Raw genomic sequence first — 17,627 nt, 5'->3', positions numbered from 1 at the left:
AAAACAGTGGTGAACAAATACCACCAAAAAAGAAAACTCTATTTGTATGAAAAATATATATATTATAGATTTCATTTGGGTACAGTGTTGCATGACCGCGCAATTACCAGTTAAAGTAGCGGAGTGCTGAATGGCAAAAAAAATGGCTTGGTCATGAAGGGGGTAAAACCTTCCAAAGGTAAACTGGTTAAGGGGAATGTCCCCACAGATGGTTGGAAAAAAAAAACTGACAGGGGTTTTAACCCCTTCTTTACTCTACCCCAAACTAAAAAAATAAATTGGCTTTATTAAATAGATTTTAGGACCCTCCGTTTCATCTACCTGATGACCTTGAGGGATCTTGTGAACTTCCTGTGCGGAACCCTGAGAACTCAGCGGACTGGGACGTCCCTCTGGTGGGTTTTGGTTACTGGGTTCACCTTTAAGAAATTGACATATAGTGACATACATTTATAATAAAATACTCCCCAAGACTGTATTTTGTACAATAAGACACTACATACAGTACAGTCACATCATGAAGCAATGAGAGGCAATGAATGAAATGATAGAAAAGCAGATTGATACTCGAAGCGTATTTGTCAATTGGCTGTGTTTTCCTTGTGTCCCCTGCTGCAATGCCTCTCCCCCTGGCCCCAAAATGTTTCGTTTTTGATGGACTGTGTAAGTGTTACCACCTCTGTTTCTATATATGTTGACTTCTTTGATGTACAGTATATTTTATAGCCCTGATGAAGAGGGTCTCTTGGAACCCCAAAATGCATTGCCCATTTCTACCAAATGAGACGACAAATAAAATTGTTCTGGACCTACATTTCTGGATTGTCACTCTCTTACCTTATCCTTTCACCACAATATTTAACCACTTGCCGCCCGCCGAACATTTACTGTAGACGGGCGACAGCTGCAGGCTAAGTGACACACTGGTACGTTGCTCAGCACTGGCGTGCCCCAGCAGCACGATAATGTAACACCACGGATCATGGTGCTCGGTACCCGCCCACTGTGAGCAGCTAGGGTATCTTGTGATCGCTATGTCCAATCAAAGCGATTACAATGGAACCTCGGATTGCAAGTAACGCGGTTAATGAGCGCTTCGCAATACGAGCACTGTATTTTTAAAAATCGTAACTCGGTTTGCGACTGTTGTCTCGCAAAACGAGTACGATTCAGGCCAAAGCGGTGTGCAGTACCGCTTTTGGCCTGAGGTGGGGGGCGGAGCCGAGCAGAGCCGAACGTCGTCGATCGCAGCCGATCATCGCTGTTCAGAAATGCACAGAAAGCCCAGAGGACAGCACGGCTGAACTTGGCAAATCTCAGGTAGGAAGTCTTTCCGAGGTTTGCTGAGGTCAGCCGAAGTGTCCTCGGGCCTTTTTGGCTGTTTCCGAGGCTCTCCGGCACCCCCTCCGCCTCTGCCCGCATGCGGTATTGGCAAATTATTTTCGTTTCCATTGACTTCAATGGGAAAACTCACTTTGATACGTGAGTACTTTGGATTACGAGCATACTCCTGGACTGGATTATGCTCGTAATCCGAGGTTCCACTGTACATGATTACATGTACGCAAAACTGTCATAAAATTGGCTTTCATTCAAGACAGCTTGCTTACTATTGTGATGCTGTGATTGGCCCACAGCTATCACGTGGTACCTGGGCCAATCACAGCACCCTGTACCATGTGATTAGCCAATCACAGTAGTAAGCAAGCTGTCATTAATGAAAGCCATTCATAACAGTTAAAACTATTGCTTAGAATAGTGATCATCACTGTTATAAGCAATAATAGTGGAAAAAAAATTCACTTACCCCCCCCCCTTATGAGACAACAAATAAAATTGTTCTGGACCTACATTTCTGGATTGGCACTTCCTTACCTAATCCTTTCACCACAGTATTTAACCACTTGCCGCCCGCCGAACATTTACCGTAGGCGGGCGGCAGCTGCAGGCTAAGCGACGTACTGGTTCGTTGCTCAGCACTGGCATGCCCCAGCGGCATGATAATGTGACATCGCAGATCACAGTGCTTGGTACCCACCAACTCTGAGCAGCCGGGGTATCATGTGATCGCTATGGCCAATCATAGCGATCACATGATTACATGAATGCAAAACGGTCAGGATTGGCTTGCATTCATGACAGCTTGCTTAGCATTGTGATGGTGTGATTGGTCGCAGCCATCACGTGGTACCTGTGCCAATCACAGCACCCTGAACCATGTGATTAGCCAATAGTAAGCAAAATTTCAGTATATTTTCATTTTTATAGCAAGGAACAAAAGCCCCAGTGGTGATTAAAAACCGTGAAAAGAAAGCTCTATTCGTGTAAAAAAAAAAAAATTATATAGATTTAATTTGGGTATGGTGATGCATGACCGAGCAATTGCCAGTTAAAGTAGCGCAGTGCTGAATAGAAAAAAAAACCGACCTGTTCATGAAGGGGAGGAAATCTTCTGGAGGTCAAGTGGTTAAAGAAGAAATCTCACTTTGATTTTCATTGTGTTCGGTCTCCCAGAGGACAAAGTACATGTAGTACTATGTTACATAGTAGGTGAGGTTGAAGTCCATCAAGTCCAACCTATGTGTGTGATTTATGTCAGTATTACATTGTATATACCTGTATGTTGTGGGCGTTCAGGTGCTTATTTAGTAGTTTTTTTTTAATTATGGATACTCCCTGCTGAAACCACTGCCTGTGGAAGGGAATTCCACATCCTAACTGCTCTTACATGCCATTGCTGAGCCTGTCATCTACTATGTGTTGTCCAAGGCTAGCTTTTAGGTCGAACAGTCCCAATAGCCGCTCAGCCACATAGCTAGCCTAGCAAAGAGATGGCTGTTTGGAAGATGGCCATTTTCTCCATTTCTAAGGACTTGCCTGAGAAAAGTATCTCAAAGAATGCAGTGGGAGGAAGAACTTTTCAGCAAAAATGTTCCAGGCAAGTGGACAAGTACTTAGAGATAGAGAAAAGTGCCGTCTGTCAAAGCAGCCATCTCTTTGCTAGTTGCGTTGTCAGATGACCATTGAGGAAAGGGGGCTAGGCTTAGACAGCACCTAGGAAGATGGGACATGTATTTTGTCACCTGGGGAACAGAACGCGTTAAAAATTGAGGTGAGACTTCTTCTTCTCCACTTCAGCCTCAGCAACGTACCCTAGACATGTGCAGGATGAAAAAATTTGTTTAGTTTAGTTTAGTTTCAATTCGTTATTTAACTTAATTTGTTTAGTTAAATTCGTTGCATTCATTACATTCGTTTTCGGAATTCGTTTCGTTTCTTATTCAAATTCGAAAAAATTCGACCGCATTCGAAAAAATTCGACCGCATTCGAAAAAAACGATCAAATTCGAAAAAATTCTAACACATTCGAAAAAAACTGTCAAATTCGAAAAAATTCTACCACATTCGAAAAAAACTATCAAATTCGAAAAAATTCTAACACATTCGAAAAAAACTGTCAAATTCGAAAAAATTCTACCACATTCGAAAAAAACTATCAAATTCGAAAAAATTCTACCACATTCGAAAAAAACTGTCAAATTCGAAAAAATTCTACCACATTCGAAAAAAACTATCAAATTCGAAAAAATTCTACCACATTCGAAAAAAAATGTCAAATTCCAAAAAATTCTACCACATTCGAAAAAAACTATCAAATTCAAAAAAATTCTACCACATTCGAAAAAAACTATCAAATTAAAAAAAAATGTTACTACATTTGAAAAAAATATTAAATTCGAAAAAATTCTACCACATTCGAAAAAAAACTGTCAATTCGAAAAATTTCTACCACATTCGAAAAAAACTATAAAATTCGAAAAAAACAATAACTGAATTTGAAAAAGTAAACTATATATAACCATTTTGCGAAATTTGAAATTCATATAGAATGAAATCGAATTCCAATAGAAAAGATTAGGATAGAATAGAAAGTATAAAAGAATAGCATAGAAAAACAATAGATCAGAATAGAAAAAAATATAATATATTGTATTCTAAGCTTTTCTATTTGAATTCGAATTCATTCTGTACCAAATTCCAATTTTGGAAGATGGTTAAATATATATATTATATTTTTTTTCTATTCTGTTCCATTGTTTTTCTATGCTATTCTTTTCTATTCTATTCTAAACTTTTCTATTCGAATTTGAATTAATTCTATGCGAAATTCGAATTTCGGAAGATGGCTTCTAAAATTAGAATTTCGTATAGAATGAATTCGAATTTGAATAGAAAAGATTAGAATAGAAATAGAATAGACTAGAAAAACAATAGAACAGAAGAGAATAAAATATAATATATATATTTTTTTCTATTCTGTTTCATTGTTTTTCTATGCTATTCTTTTTTATTCTATTCTAAACATTTCTATTCGAATTTGAATTCATTCTATACGAAATTCGAATTTCGGAAGATGGCTTCTGAAATTCGAATTTCATATAGAATGAATTTGAATAGAAAAGAATAGACTAGAAAAACAATAGAACAGAACAGAATAAAATATAATATATATATTATATCTTATTCTATTCTGTTCTATTGTTTTTCTAGTCTATTCTTTCTACTCTATTTTAATCTTTTCTATTCAAATTAATTTTATACGAAATTCGAATTTTGGAAGATGGTTTTATATATATAAAATTTTTTTCTATTCTGTTCTATTGTTTTTCTATTATTTTCTATTATATTCTGATCTTTTCTATTTGAATTCAAATTCATTCTATACAAAATTCGAATTTCAGAAAATAGTTATATAGAAATAGAATGAAATCAAATTCTAATAGAAAAGAATAGAATAGAAAAACAATAGAACAGAATAGAAAGAAATATTTTATATATATATAAAAATAAATAAAACCATCTTCCGAAATTGGAATTTGGTACAGAATGAATTCGAATAGAAAAGATTAGAATAGAATATTTTATATTTTTTTCTATTCTGTTCTATTGTTTTTCTATGCTATTCTTTTATATTATTTTCTGTTCTATTCTAATCTTTTCTATTTGAGTTCATTCTGTACCAAATTCCAATTTCGGAAGATGTGTGTGTATATATATATATATATATATATATATATATATATTTTTTTTTCTATTCTGTTCTATTGTTTTTCTGTTCTAGTCTTTTCTATTAGAATTCGATTTCATTCTATTTCATTCAGTTTCTGCATAACCATTTTCGGAAATTCAAATTTCGTATAGAATGATTTCGCATTCAAATAGAAAAGATTAGAATAAAATAGAAAAGAATAGAAAAGAATAGAAAAACAATAGACCAGCATAGAAAAAAAAAAAAAATAAAAAAAAAATATATAAATATATATACCGTATTTATCGGCATATAACACGCACTTTTTTCCCCTTAAAATCAGGGGAAAATCATGGGTGCGTGTTATACGCCGATCCCTTGCGATCCTGAGCTGACAGATCTTCAAAATCGCCGACCGCTATTTGAAAATGGCGCCGAAGTACACAGAGCCGGTTCTCGGCTCTTCTCGGCCACTTTCGGCTTCACTCGAGTGCCGCCCGAACCTAGCCGAGTGTACTCGGCTAGGTTCGGATAGCTCCGCTCACAGTCACGCCCATCCCGGGCGGGACTACGAGTGGAGCCGAAAGTGAATGAGAGCCACCGAGAAGAGCCGAGGACCGGCTCTGTGTATTTTGGCGCCGGCGGCACCATTTTCAAATCGCGGTCGGCGATTTTGAAGCTCAGGATCGCAGGGGATCACAGGATTTTCAAACTGCGAGCTGCAAGGCTGCACTGGGATAAGGCTGCAATGGACACTGGGAAGGCTGCACTGACAAGGCTGCACTGACAAGGCTGCACTGACAAGGCTGCACTGGGGCAAGGCTGCACTGAGAAGGCTGCAATGATGGGCATTTAAATGTAAGTTTTTTTCCCTTAAACTTCCCTCCTAAAAGTTTTTTTTTCCTTAAAATTCCCTCCTAAACTTGGGGTGCGTGTTATACGCCAGTGCGTGTTATACGCCGATAAATACGGTAATTTTTTTTGTATTATTCTCTTCTATTGTTTTTTTATGCTTTTCTTTTCTATTATTTTATATTCTATAATAGTCTTTTCAATTCAAATTCATTCTATACGAAATTCGAATTTCGGAACATGGCTTCTGAAGTTTGAATTTCTTATAGAATGAATTCGAATTAGAACAGAAAATAATAGAAAAGAATAGACTAGAAAAACAATAGAACAGAATAGAAGAAAATATAATATATATATATATATTATATTATATTTTCTTCTATTCTGTTCTATTGTTTTTCTAGTCTATTCTTTTCTATTATTTTCTATTCTATTCTAATCTTTTATATTCAAATTTGATTTCGGTCTATATGAAATTCGAATTTTGGAAGATGTTTTATATATATATATATATATATATATATATATATATATATATATATATATATATATATATATAAAATTTTCTATTCTGTTTCATTGTTTTTCTATGCTATTCTTTTCTATTCTATTCTAAACTTTTCTATTCGAATTTGAATTCATTCTATACGAAATTCGAATTTCGGAAGATGGCTTCTGAAAGTGGAATTTCGTATAGAATGAATTCGAATTTGAATAGAAAAGATTAGAATAGAAAATAATAGACTAGACAAACAATAGAACAGAATAAAATATAATATATATAAAATTTTCTATTCTGTTTCATTGTTTTTCTATGCTATTCTTTTCTATTCTATTCTAAACTTTTCTATTCGAATTTGAATTCATTCTATACGAAATTCGAATTTCGGAAGATGGCTTCTGAAAGTGGAATTTCGTATAGAATGAATTCGAATTTGAATAGAAAAGATTAGAATAGAAAATAATAGACTAGACAAACAATAGAACAGAATAAAATATAATACATATAATTTTTTGTATTCTGTTCTATTGTTTTTCTAGTCTTTTCTCTTCTACTCTGTTCTAATCTTTTCTATTCAAATTCAAATTCATTTTATAAGAAATTCAAATTTCGGAAGATGGTTTTATATATATATATATATATATATATATATATTATACATGTACACACACACATATATATATATATATATATATATATATATATATATATATATATATATATATAATACATATACACACACACATATATATATATATATATATATATATATATATATATATATATATATATATATACATATATATTTATATATATATATAAAACCATCTTCCGAAATTTGAATTTCTTATAATATGAATTCGAATTTGAATAGAAAAGATTAGAATAGAGTAGAAGAGAAAAGACTAGAAAAACAATAGAACAGAATAGAATAAATTATATATATTATATTTTATTCTGTTCTGTTCTATTGTTTGTCTAGTCTATTATTTTCTATTCTAATCTTTTCTATTCAAATTCGAATTCATTCTATACGAAATTCCACTTTCAGAAGCCATCTTCCGAAATTCGAATTTCGTATAGAATGAATGCAAATTCGAATAGAAAAGTTTAGAATAGAATAGAAAAGAATAGCATAGAAAAACAATGAAACAGAATAGAAAATTATATATATATATATATATATATATATATATATATATATATATATATATATATAAAACATCTTCCAAAATTCGAATTTCATATAGACCGAAATCAAATTTGAATGTAAAAGATTAGAATAGAATAGAAAATAATAGAAAAGAATAGACTAGAAAAACAATAGAACAGAATAGAAGAAAATATAATATATATATTATATTTTCTTCTATTCTGTTCTATTGTTTTTCTAGTCTATACTTTTCTATTATTTTCTGTTCTAATCTTTTCTATTCAAATTCGAATTCATTCTATACGAATTTCAAACTTCAGAAGCCATGTTCCGAAATTCGAATTTCGTATAGAATGAATTTGAATTTGAATTGAAAATACTATTATAGAATATAAAATAATAGAAAAGAAAAGCATAAAAAAACATATATATATATATATATATATATATATATATATATATATATATATATTCTATTGCTTTATTATTTTATATTCTACCTTATTGTTTTTTTTTAGAAAAACGTTTTCTATTTTTTTTTAAATTTGAATTCGATTCGAATATGTTTTCGAATATGTTTTCAAATTCGATTCAAATATGTTTTCGAATATGTTTTCGAATTCGATTCAAATATGTTTTCGAATTCGATTCGAATATGTTTTCGAATTCGATTCGAATTCGTTCGTTTTTTTTCGGATTCGTTTAAATCCTTTACTTTTGTCATTCGGAAATTCGGATGCATCCGAATTTCCGAATAATGAAAAATTCGTCCGAATTTCGATTCGGAACGAAACGAAATGCACATGCCTAACGTACCCATACATCATTCAGGTTGAAGGGGTTATACCGGGATAATGCCTGCAGCTACAGGCATCATCCCATATCTTTTTTTCCAGTTGGTAATGGGATTTAATATAAAATGATCCTAGTGGCTAATTAGCCGATGGATTGCTTTTACAAGCGGCGAAAGATGGTCCCCCTCCCACTTTCACCAACTTCCCAGGGCTCTCCCGTCCCACTGGGGAGCCCAGGACTGAAGCCAGCAGTTCCATGGGCTGACTATAGAGATGACCAAGGACCGGAATGCCCCCAGTCATCTATATGGTCTAAACCGGAAGCGACTAGTATTTTGATGGTTTCGGTCTAATGTAAACAGGCTGTTACTGGCCTGTGAAAGCATTGGATCAAACTGATCTTGGTTTGATCTGATGCTTTTAAGGTCCGAGGAGAGATCTGGGGTCTAATAAACCACAGATTTCTCAGTAAAGAGTACTTGTTGTCACTGCCCATGCTATCACAAATGTAAAAAGACAGTGTAAAAATATATATTTTTTTAAATAAAATAAATAATAAAATAAAAAAAAATTGAAGTGCCCCAGTCCAAAGGTGAATGCATGCATCGATCGCGTACGCACATGTAAACAGTAAACTCACCACATAAAGTGGTACTCTGTAAAGGCTTTTAACCTCCCTGGCGGTATGATTATTTCGGATTTTAGGTGCTGAAAGCGGTACCATTATTTTGCATGGAAATTTGGCGTTTTATATTGTAGGTCTGTAAATCTTAACAATAACACACTTAAATCTGTCCAAACAAGAGTCTAGTAGATATCCCGGGTATGATAAAGTTTGAAACACAAAAACATAAATTATAATATAATAAATAAAAATAAATAATTAAAAAAAATTAAAAAAAATAGTAATAAAATAAATTTCCCCACAATTCACTATCGCACAATTCTGCAAGTGTTCTAATTTACTATCGCTGTTTTCTAGCTGGTCTAAAGCCACTTTTGACGTAAAGGGACACTTTTTGGTTGCTATGGACAATCTCCAGTTTCCAGGCAGAAAGAACAGTGTATATCATGTAAAACTGCATGCAGGGCATGGGCCAAAGCACTGGGGACAAAAGGGATGTGAAATCATTTCATACAGTACTGTAATCTGTAAGATTACAGTACTGTATGTGTTATGATTTTTACTTTTTTTTTAATTTGCCGCCAGGCTCCGCCCCCCTGTGCGTCGCGCCGCTCGCAGGGAACGGAGCCTGGCACGGAGAGGCTTCGGAGGAGGACAGAGCCCTCGGACACTGCGGGTGACATCGCAGGATCCCGGGGACAAGGTAAGTAACGCCGCCCCAGGATCCTGCAATGCGATCCCGAGTGTGGCTCGGGGTTACCGCTAATGGTACTGAATTTTAACCCCGAGCCACACTCGGGAAAACCGCCAGGGAGGCTACGGCATAACCTATGGTTAATTCAATGTACTGTAGTTTGTCGCTGTTCTACGAGCGTGTTCAATTTTAAAGCATGACATGTTTGATATCTATTTACTACCATTAACATTATTGTTTATATTTTGCCAAGAATTGGGTATTAAATAGTGTTTGTGTGCTTTAAAATAAAAGTGTATTTTTTCGAAACAATCTGCATTTGACATTGCATCATCCACCAGTTTATTCTCTAAGGCCTCTGCTTAAAGTATTTCTAAGCAATATTCTAGCAAAAAAATGTAATATTTTTATATATATGTGTGAAGTGTCAGATATGGCCGGGGGCTGGACTGGTAAAAACCAAGCAGAACTCCCCACTCCATCCAAAACCAAGTCAGTTTTTTTTGTTTCTGGATAAAAACCATTGGCCACATTCCACGCACCTCCTTACCTTCATGAAAACCAATGTGTTTAACTAGACTCCTTTTTCGAGCAAAACTCATCCCACATTCAGAACATGAAAATGGCTTTTCCCCCGTGTGGACTCGTCCATGTTTCGTAAGAGCGGACTTCTCTGAAAAATGTCTCCCGCACTCAGAACAAGAAAAGGGCTTCTCCCCGGTGTGGGTTCTCTGGTGTAAAACAAGTTTGGCATTTTGATAAAAACACTTTCCACATTCCGAACATGAAAAAGGCTTCTCCCCTGTGTGAGTTTTCTGATGGGCGATAAGTTGTCCTCGGAGGGAAAAGCATTTCCCACATTCGGGACATGAATACGGCTTCTCCCCTGTGTGGGATCGTTGATGCAAAAGAAGCTTGGAGTTTTGGTAAAAACACTTCCCACAATCCAAACATGAATACGGCTTCACCCCCGTGTGAGTTTTCTGATGGTAATTAAAACCTGACTTGTTTAAAAAACATTTCCCACATTCTGGACATAAATATGGTTTCTCTCCCGAGTGAGTTCTCTGGTGCTTGTTAAGACGCGATCTATCCACATAATGTTTTCCACATTCAGAACACGAGAATGGTTTCTCTCCCATGTGAGTTATCTGATGTGAGAGAAGATATTCTCTCTGAAAAAAAGATTGCCCGCATAGTAAACAGGAAAATGGTTTCTTTTCCAAGTGAGTTCTCTGGTGTTTGACTAGTTCCCACCTTTCAGAAAAACTTTTACCACATTTAAAACACGAATATGGCTTTGGAGCCAAATGAGTTTTCTGATGTCTATCAAGTTTTTTTTTCATACAAAAACTTTTCCCACAATCGGAACATGAATATGGCTTGTCTCTCTTATGGCCTCTCTTGTGGGAGGTGAGGTCCTCCCTCTTGGTAAAACGTTCACCACACTCAGAACATGAATATGGCTTGTCCCTCTTGTGACTTTTCTGGTGGGAGGTGAGGTCCTCCCTCTGGGTAAAACATCTGCCCCATTCAGAACATGAGAAGGCTTCATCCTCTCTATGATCTGTGTGAAAAGTGAGGGGAGGTGAGTGCTGAGGAAAATTCGTCCCATGTGTTGAGGGATCAGATGACGGATCTGCCGCAAGATGTGAAGGATGGAGATTCTGGGTAACGGGTTGCTTTTCTTCTGAAGCCTCTGCTGGGATGTCTCCATTTTCTTTTTCTCCTTCAAAAGCCTTAATGGGACATTTGCCCCAAGTATTCCTGTTGTGTCCTTCATTTAGAGGAAATGAACAAAGGTAAATCTGAATCTTTAAAACCAAATGCTTATTTTTAACAGCAGAAAAAACCTTAAAGCCAGACTCCAGGCAAAAAAATATGTTTTCCCATGCAGTGGGACTGTGCCCACACTGCACTGGTCAACTGCTCATTTTGTCCAGGGGTGAGAAGAAAGCTGTATACTCACCCAATCCTCCGCTCCACCAGCAAACAACGCTCCCCACAATCCAGTGGTGTTCCTGATGTCCTTCAGAGCAGGACTATGAGTGTGATGACGTCAGAAACAGTTCACAAGACCACTATACTGTGGCGGTGCAGGAGCCATAGGGGTCAGTCTTGTGCAGGGAGGATCAGAGGATTAGGTAAGTATGTTTCCGTTCTCCAATCCCCTAGACAAAAATGACCAGCTGACCCATGCAGTGCGAACACAGCCCTATTGCATGGGAAAACATTTTTTTGCCCAGAGTTGGTCTTTAAAGCAGGACTCCAGACACAAAATAAGAAGAAACAGCCCATTACAATGTACAGTAACAAATCCAGCTTTTGCTGCAATATTCACCATAAATCCAGAGATTTCCCCTGCAGTACTTTTTTTTCAGCCCCTAGATTTCCTCAGGCTGATGACCAGCTTCATTCAACCCACCTCTTCTGAGCCCAGGTCATCCTGGTCCTATCTCCCGACTGTGACTGGACCGAGAAAGTAGAAGCAGCACAGTGATGGGCTTATCTCTCATCTCTCTCGCACATGAACTTATTAGCTCCTTATTCTGCTTCTACTGCTTGTATTTAACCACCAAGGTGCATGGCATATGATGCCCTTGGATTAAAGTGCTTATATTGGAATGAGGGATATGGGATCCTGGTATCAAAATTTTCAGCAGCCAATGTTCTTAATGTAGAAGTGTTGGATGGGGACCACCTATAGAAGTGATCAAGTGGCTATAAAGCCACTTGATCACTTCTATAGGTGGTCCCCATCCACTGCTGCAGCCAACTTTCCCAGGCTCACCAATCCTATCAGGGAGCCCAGGACCTCTCAGACCAAGAAAGAGGAACTGGCGTTGTTCCTCCCCCACTGTGAGATCGGAAGCCGGAAGCGACAAAGATTTTGCCACTTTCAGTTTCGGTTTGATGTTTACTAACCGTTATCAGCTTGTACAAGGATCTGATCCATCTGATCTTGGTTTGGTCGGCTGCTTTGGAGGCCAGAGGAGACATCTGGGGTCTAATAGACTCCAGATCTCTCCACAAACAAGATCTGTCATGCTTATTGCTATCACAAGGGATGTTGTCCATTCCTTGTGATAGCAATAAAGTTGATAAAAAAAAGTGTAAAAAAATTGATTTAAATAAAATAAATGAAAACATTTTTTAGGTGCCCCTGTCCCTCTGAGCTCATGTGGAAATGAGAAGGCATATGTGAGTCCTACACGCATATGTAAACAGTGATCACACCACACATGCGAATGCCAGAGTGAGAGCAATAATTTTAGCTCCAGACCTCTTGTGTAACTCTAAATTGGTAAGCTCTAAAGGCATTTAATGCGTTGCCTATGGAGATTTTTAGGTACCGTAGTTTGAAGCCGTTCCACGGGCACATGAAATATGTAGAGCTTGACATGTTAGGTATCTATTTACTTGGCGTAATATCATATTTTATATTTTACAAAAAAATGGGTATTATATTGTGTTCCTGTTCATTAAAGTGTATTTTTCTTTTTAAATTGCATTTTAAAAACTGCTGCGCATATATCATGTGACATGAAAAATTGCATTTACCATTTTATTCTCTGGGGCCTCTGCTAAACAAAAAATATTTAATGTTTGGGGGATCTAAGTAATTTTCTAGAAAAAAATTAAAATAAATGGACTTTTGCATATGTGTTAGAAGTGTCTGAATTGGCCTTGGAGTCAAGTGGTTAAATAATACATTTAATGATGTATTAACCTCTTGTCGCCCGCGCTGTAGCTGAATGATGGCCACAGCGCGGACCTGAATTTCTGGGAGGCCTCCCCTTTGCATGTGCCTCGCGTGCGCCCTGCAGGCTGTGATCACCGAGTCACTGGGACTCGGGTGATCACAGATCGGCGTAAGGGGCCGATCCCGGTCCCTTACCACGTGATCAGCTGTCAGCCAATGACAGCTGATCACATGATCTAAACAAAAGCTTTGTAATCATTTTTTTTTCTCCTCACGCTGACAGTGTGAGGAGAAAAAGAAGCCAATCGCTTATCTGCAAGGGACATCGGTCCTGAAGAGGCAATTCTGCCTCATCTGTGCCACCAGTACCCCCTGCCAGTGCCACCTGCCAGTGCCCACAATGCCCACCAGTGCCACCCATAAATGCCCATGAGTGCCATTTATCAATGCCCACAAGTGCCACCTATCAGTGCCCACCAGTGGTGCCAATCGGTGCCACCTAGCAGTGCTTGCCTATCAGTGTAACCAACCAGTGCCAATCAGTGCCCATTATTGCCACATATCAGTGCCCATCACTGCCACCCATCAGTGCCTATCATTGCCACCTATCTATGCCCATCACTGCCGCCTCATCAGTGTACATCAATGAAGGATAAAAATTACCTGTTTGCAAAATTTTATAACAAAATATAAAAAAAATAACATTAAAAAAAAAAAAATCGGTCATTTTTAAATTTTTTAAACAAAAACTGCAGAGGTGATCAAATACCACCAAAAGAAAACTCTATTTGTGGGAAAAAATGATAAAAATTTGATTTGGGTACAGTGTTGTATAACCGCGCAATTGTCATTTAAAGTGCATCAGCACTGAAAGCTTAAAATTGGTCTGGGCAGGAGGGGGGTTTAAGTGCCCAGTAAGCAACTGGTTAATGATTACAGAGCTGATGTTTTTTGGATCTTTTCTTTTTTAACCTCATTTTACAATCCCTCCTTTGGGTCCCCAAACCTGGAGATTTGCAACCAGAAAACCTCCTGGCAGATGCCTTTGTTCTTATCAGTGTCCCATCAGATAGAGGTTATCCTACACCAATTATGAAGCCACCCATGGAGTGAGACCTGGGCTCGCTGCTCCAATGTGCCCCTCTTCCTTGGCAGAGGGGGGGGGGGGTTCTATGCAGGGGCGTAACTAGAAATAGCAGGGCCCCATAGCAAAATGTTGTATGGGGGCCCCCTGCAAACAGCCCCCCCCCCCCCCCACAGCTGCCCTAGTGTCAACGCAGCGTGACCCGTGCCCCATACAGTGTGACCCGTGCTCCATACAGCGTGACCCATACAGCCTGGTCTGCCTGTGCCCCATACAGCCTCACCTATGCAGAGGAAGAGGCAAGCCACCCGGATCAGCAGAGAGCGGGATTGCCCGCTGTAATAGCTTTAATTTGAATTTCCCGTCTTCCCGGGGCTCATTGTCACATAGCCTCACCTCTTGGCCCGACGCCTTTGATGACGTCACATGTCCCGCATTGGATCTGCGTTCTGTCTATCAAAGGCGCCGGGCCAAGAGGTGGGGCTATGTGACGTGAGCCCCGGGAACACTGGAAGTTCTAATGAAAGCTATTACATCGGGCAATTCAGCTCTCTGCTGATACGGACAGCACGCATTTTTCTCTCCTCTCTTCCCCTGGCTGGGAGACTGTGCCGGCGGTGCTCTCATCCTCACTGGGCCCCACTCGGCTGAGGGCCCCATAGCGCCCGCTTGGGTCGCTATGGTGGTAGTTACGCCCCTGGTTCTATGCCAATTGTCCATCTTTAGCTGAATCCTCCTTCCTCTCGATTCAGTAGAGTCAGCATTTTTGCCTTGAGAATATCATGGTGTCCACTGCAATTAGGGAAGTCTACCACCTACTGTCACCCTTCCACCGATTTTTGCCATCTGCTACCTGCCTGAAGAAGGGACAGTAGCTGCGTCCTCTTCCCCAACTTTGTTGTCTTTTTTATAAGCCCTGGGGATGATCCCTTCTTTCTCTACAACTGTTTCTGGCAGCCATTGTTGTTGGCTACACTGTTGGCAGGAAGTGGGCAAGCATGCTTTCCCTCCGTAGGCCAACTTCACCCTCATGGATTGTGATAATGTGCACGGTAACGCAACACGTGTTTAAGCACCATGCTGTATTTGTGCATTGCAGCCTTATTAGTTTTGAATGAACCTGCCTTGCGGTGTGAGGCAGGGTGCATCAGAAAATAGTGCAGGTGAGTTTTTTCCTCTGTTGTGCAGCACTGGCATAGGTTGCCTTAACTTAACACATGGTAATGCACAACAAAGGTGTGAAGCCGACCTTGAAGTGGTTGTAAACCCTCACATATACCCAAGGAAGTGAATAGCCTCAGATGATACGCAAAGATTAAACAAACCCTTCTACATAGGTTTTACTTGTATATCTGCTGTCTTCTCCTTTCTACACTCTTTAACCGGTTCCGGACATTTACTGCGGCAAAGTGGCCCGGCTACATGAAACGACATACCTGTATGTCACTTCGTGCAGTAGCCTTAGTAGTAGGGGGCGTGCGGGAGCCGATTGCGTAGCCTCAGTAGCAGTATTAGGGGGCGTGCGCGAGCCGATTGGACAGAGGGGGAGCCAATCAGCAGGTCTGGTGGACACAATGTCCGCTGGCCACCCGCAATCGGTCCCCAGAGAGGCAGAACAGCAATCTGGCTATGTAAACAAGGCAGATTGCCGTTCTGACAGGTGAGAACATAGAGATCTTGTGTTCCTGCTAAGCAAGTCAGAGCAACCCCAACACAACTAGAAAAGCACCCCCTAGGGACACACTTAACCCTTTGATCGCCCCTGGTGTTAACCCCTTCCCTGCCAGTGTCATTAGTACAGTAACAGTGCATATTTTTAGCACTGATCACTGTGTTAGTGTCACTGATCCTCAAAAAAGTGTCAAAAGTGTCAGTTAGGTGTCCAATTTGTCTGCCGCATTGTCGCAGTACCGCCAAAAATTGCTGATCGTCGCCATTACTAGTAAAAAAGAAAAATAAATAAAAATTCCATAAAAATATCCTATCGTTTGTACATGCTATAACTTTTGCGCAAACCAATCAATATACGCTTATTGTTTTTTTTTTTTATTGGATATGTATTATAGCAGAAAGTAAAAATAATATATATATATATATATATATATATATATATATATATATATATATATATATATATATATATATATATATATATATAAATATATATATAAATATTGGATTTTTTGCAAAATTGTTGCTCTTTTTTTGTTTATAGCGCAAAAAATAAAAACCCGCAAAGGTGATCAAATACCACCAAAAGAAAGCTCTATTTGTGTGAAAAAAGGACATAAATTTTATTTGGGTACAGCATCGCACGACTGCGCAATTGTCAGTTAAAATAACGCAGTGCTGTATTGCAACAAATGGCCTGGTCTTGGAGGGGGTAAAACCTTTGGGGGCTTAAGTGGTTAAAAAGTGCAGATAGTGTTAGAAATCTTTCTTCCTCTTTCAGCAGTGGGTGGGGAGTCTGGGCTTACACTGTGTGAGAGCTTATTGGAGGACACACCCCCTCCCCCCCTCCGCATAGGCAGAGGAACGAAGGAACATGCAGAACTGTAGTCTGAATAGACCAGCTCCCTGCTTATCTATCTCCAAGCTCCCTCCCTGACACCAATTTTCAGCTACTGTTATCTCGTGTGTTGGAGAATTTGTCAGAATTGACACTGCTGATAAGAGAGGAAGGAAGCACCAGTGAGAAATGGCACTCAGAACTTTGGAGGGAGATAAGTAAACACTACAGATATATGTGCCTAGGTCAAATTTCATGAATGGGGTTTACAATCACTTTAAGGTAGGGATTGCCAATCATAGAATGTTTTTTCTCTGTACTGCTGAATGGTACGATACACTCACTTACCTGTGCTAATCTCTAGAGGAATGTCCTCCTCTTTACACTGATCACCTCTCATATATGGTTCTTCTTCCTTTTTAACTTCAGTTTTATCATCCATTATATTTTCCTCCTGCATAATACAACACAAAGCAACTTATAAAGAAGGTGCTTGTGCAACACTTGGTCTTGTATGCTAGAACAGTCTTAAAGGTCTGCAAGTTCAGAACTTAAAGTGTACATAAACACAAGAACAGAAAAGTCATATATTTCAGCTTACAATCTGCTGTATTTGTTTTCATTTTTTGTCTTTTACCTCCACCTGATGATCCTGCCTCCAAAACACTTCCTGTCCTAGGGT

At 38.4% G+C, this 17,627-nt stretch overlaps 1 protein-coding gene across 1 annotated transcript in view; it reads right to left on the bottom strand.

Moving 5' to 3' along the window:
• The window catches only part of LOC141104564 (uncharacterized), a 93,183-nt gene that overhangs the window by 55,241 nt on the left and 20,315 nt on the right, over window positions 1-17,627 (bottom strand). Inside the window, exons 5-7 of the mRNA XM_073594172.1 lie at window positions 17,294-17,399; window positions 10,200-11,426; window positions 322-419 (exon numbers count right to left, since the gene is read on the bottom strand). Coding sequence (XP_073450273.1) covers window positions 322-419; window positions 10,200-11,426; window positions 17,294-17,399 — 1,431 coding nt within the window. The remainder of the gene's footprint in view (window positions 1-321; window positions 420-10,199; window positions 11,427-17,293; window positions 17,400-17,627) is intronic.

The sequence above is a fragment of the Aquarana catesbeiana genome, linkage group LG08 (assembly GCF_042186555.1).
Source record: "Aquarana catesbeiana isolate 2022-GZ linkage group LG08, ASM4218655v1, whole genome shotgun sequence".
NCBI lineage: Eukaryota > Metazoa > Chordata > Amphibia > Anura > Ranidae > Aquarana > Aquarana catesbeiana.
The sequence above is the reverse complement of the archived record's forward strand: the minus strand, read 5'-3'. Positions and strand labels throughout refer to the sequence as shown.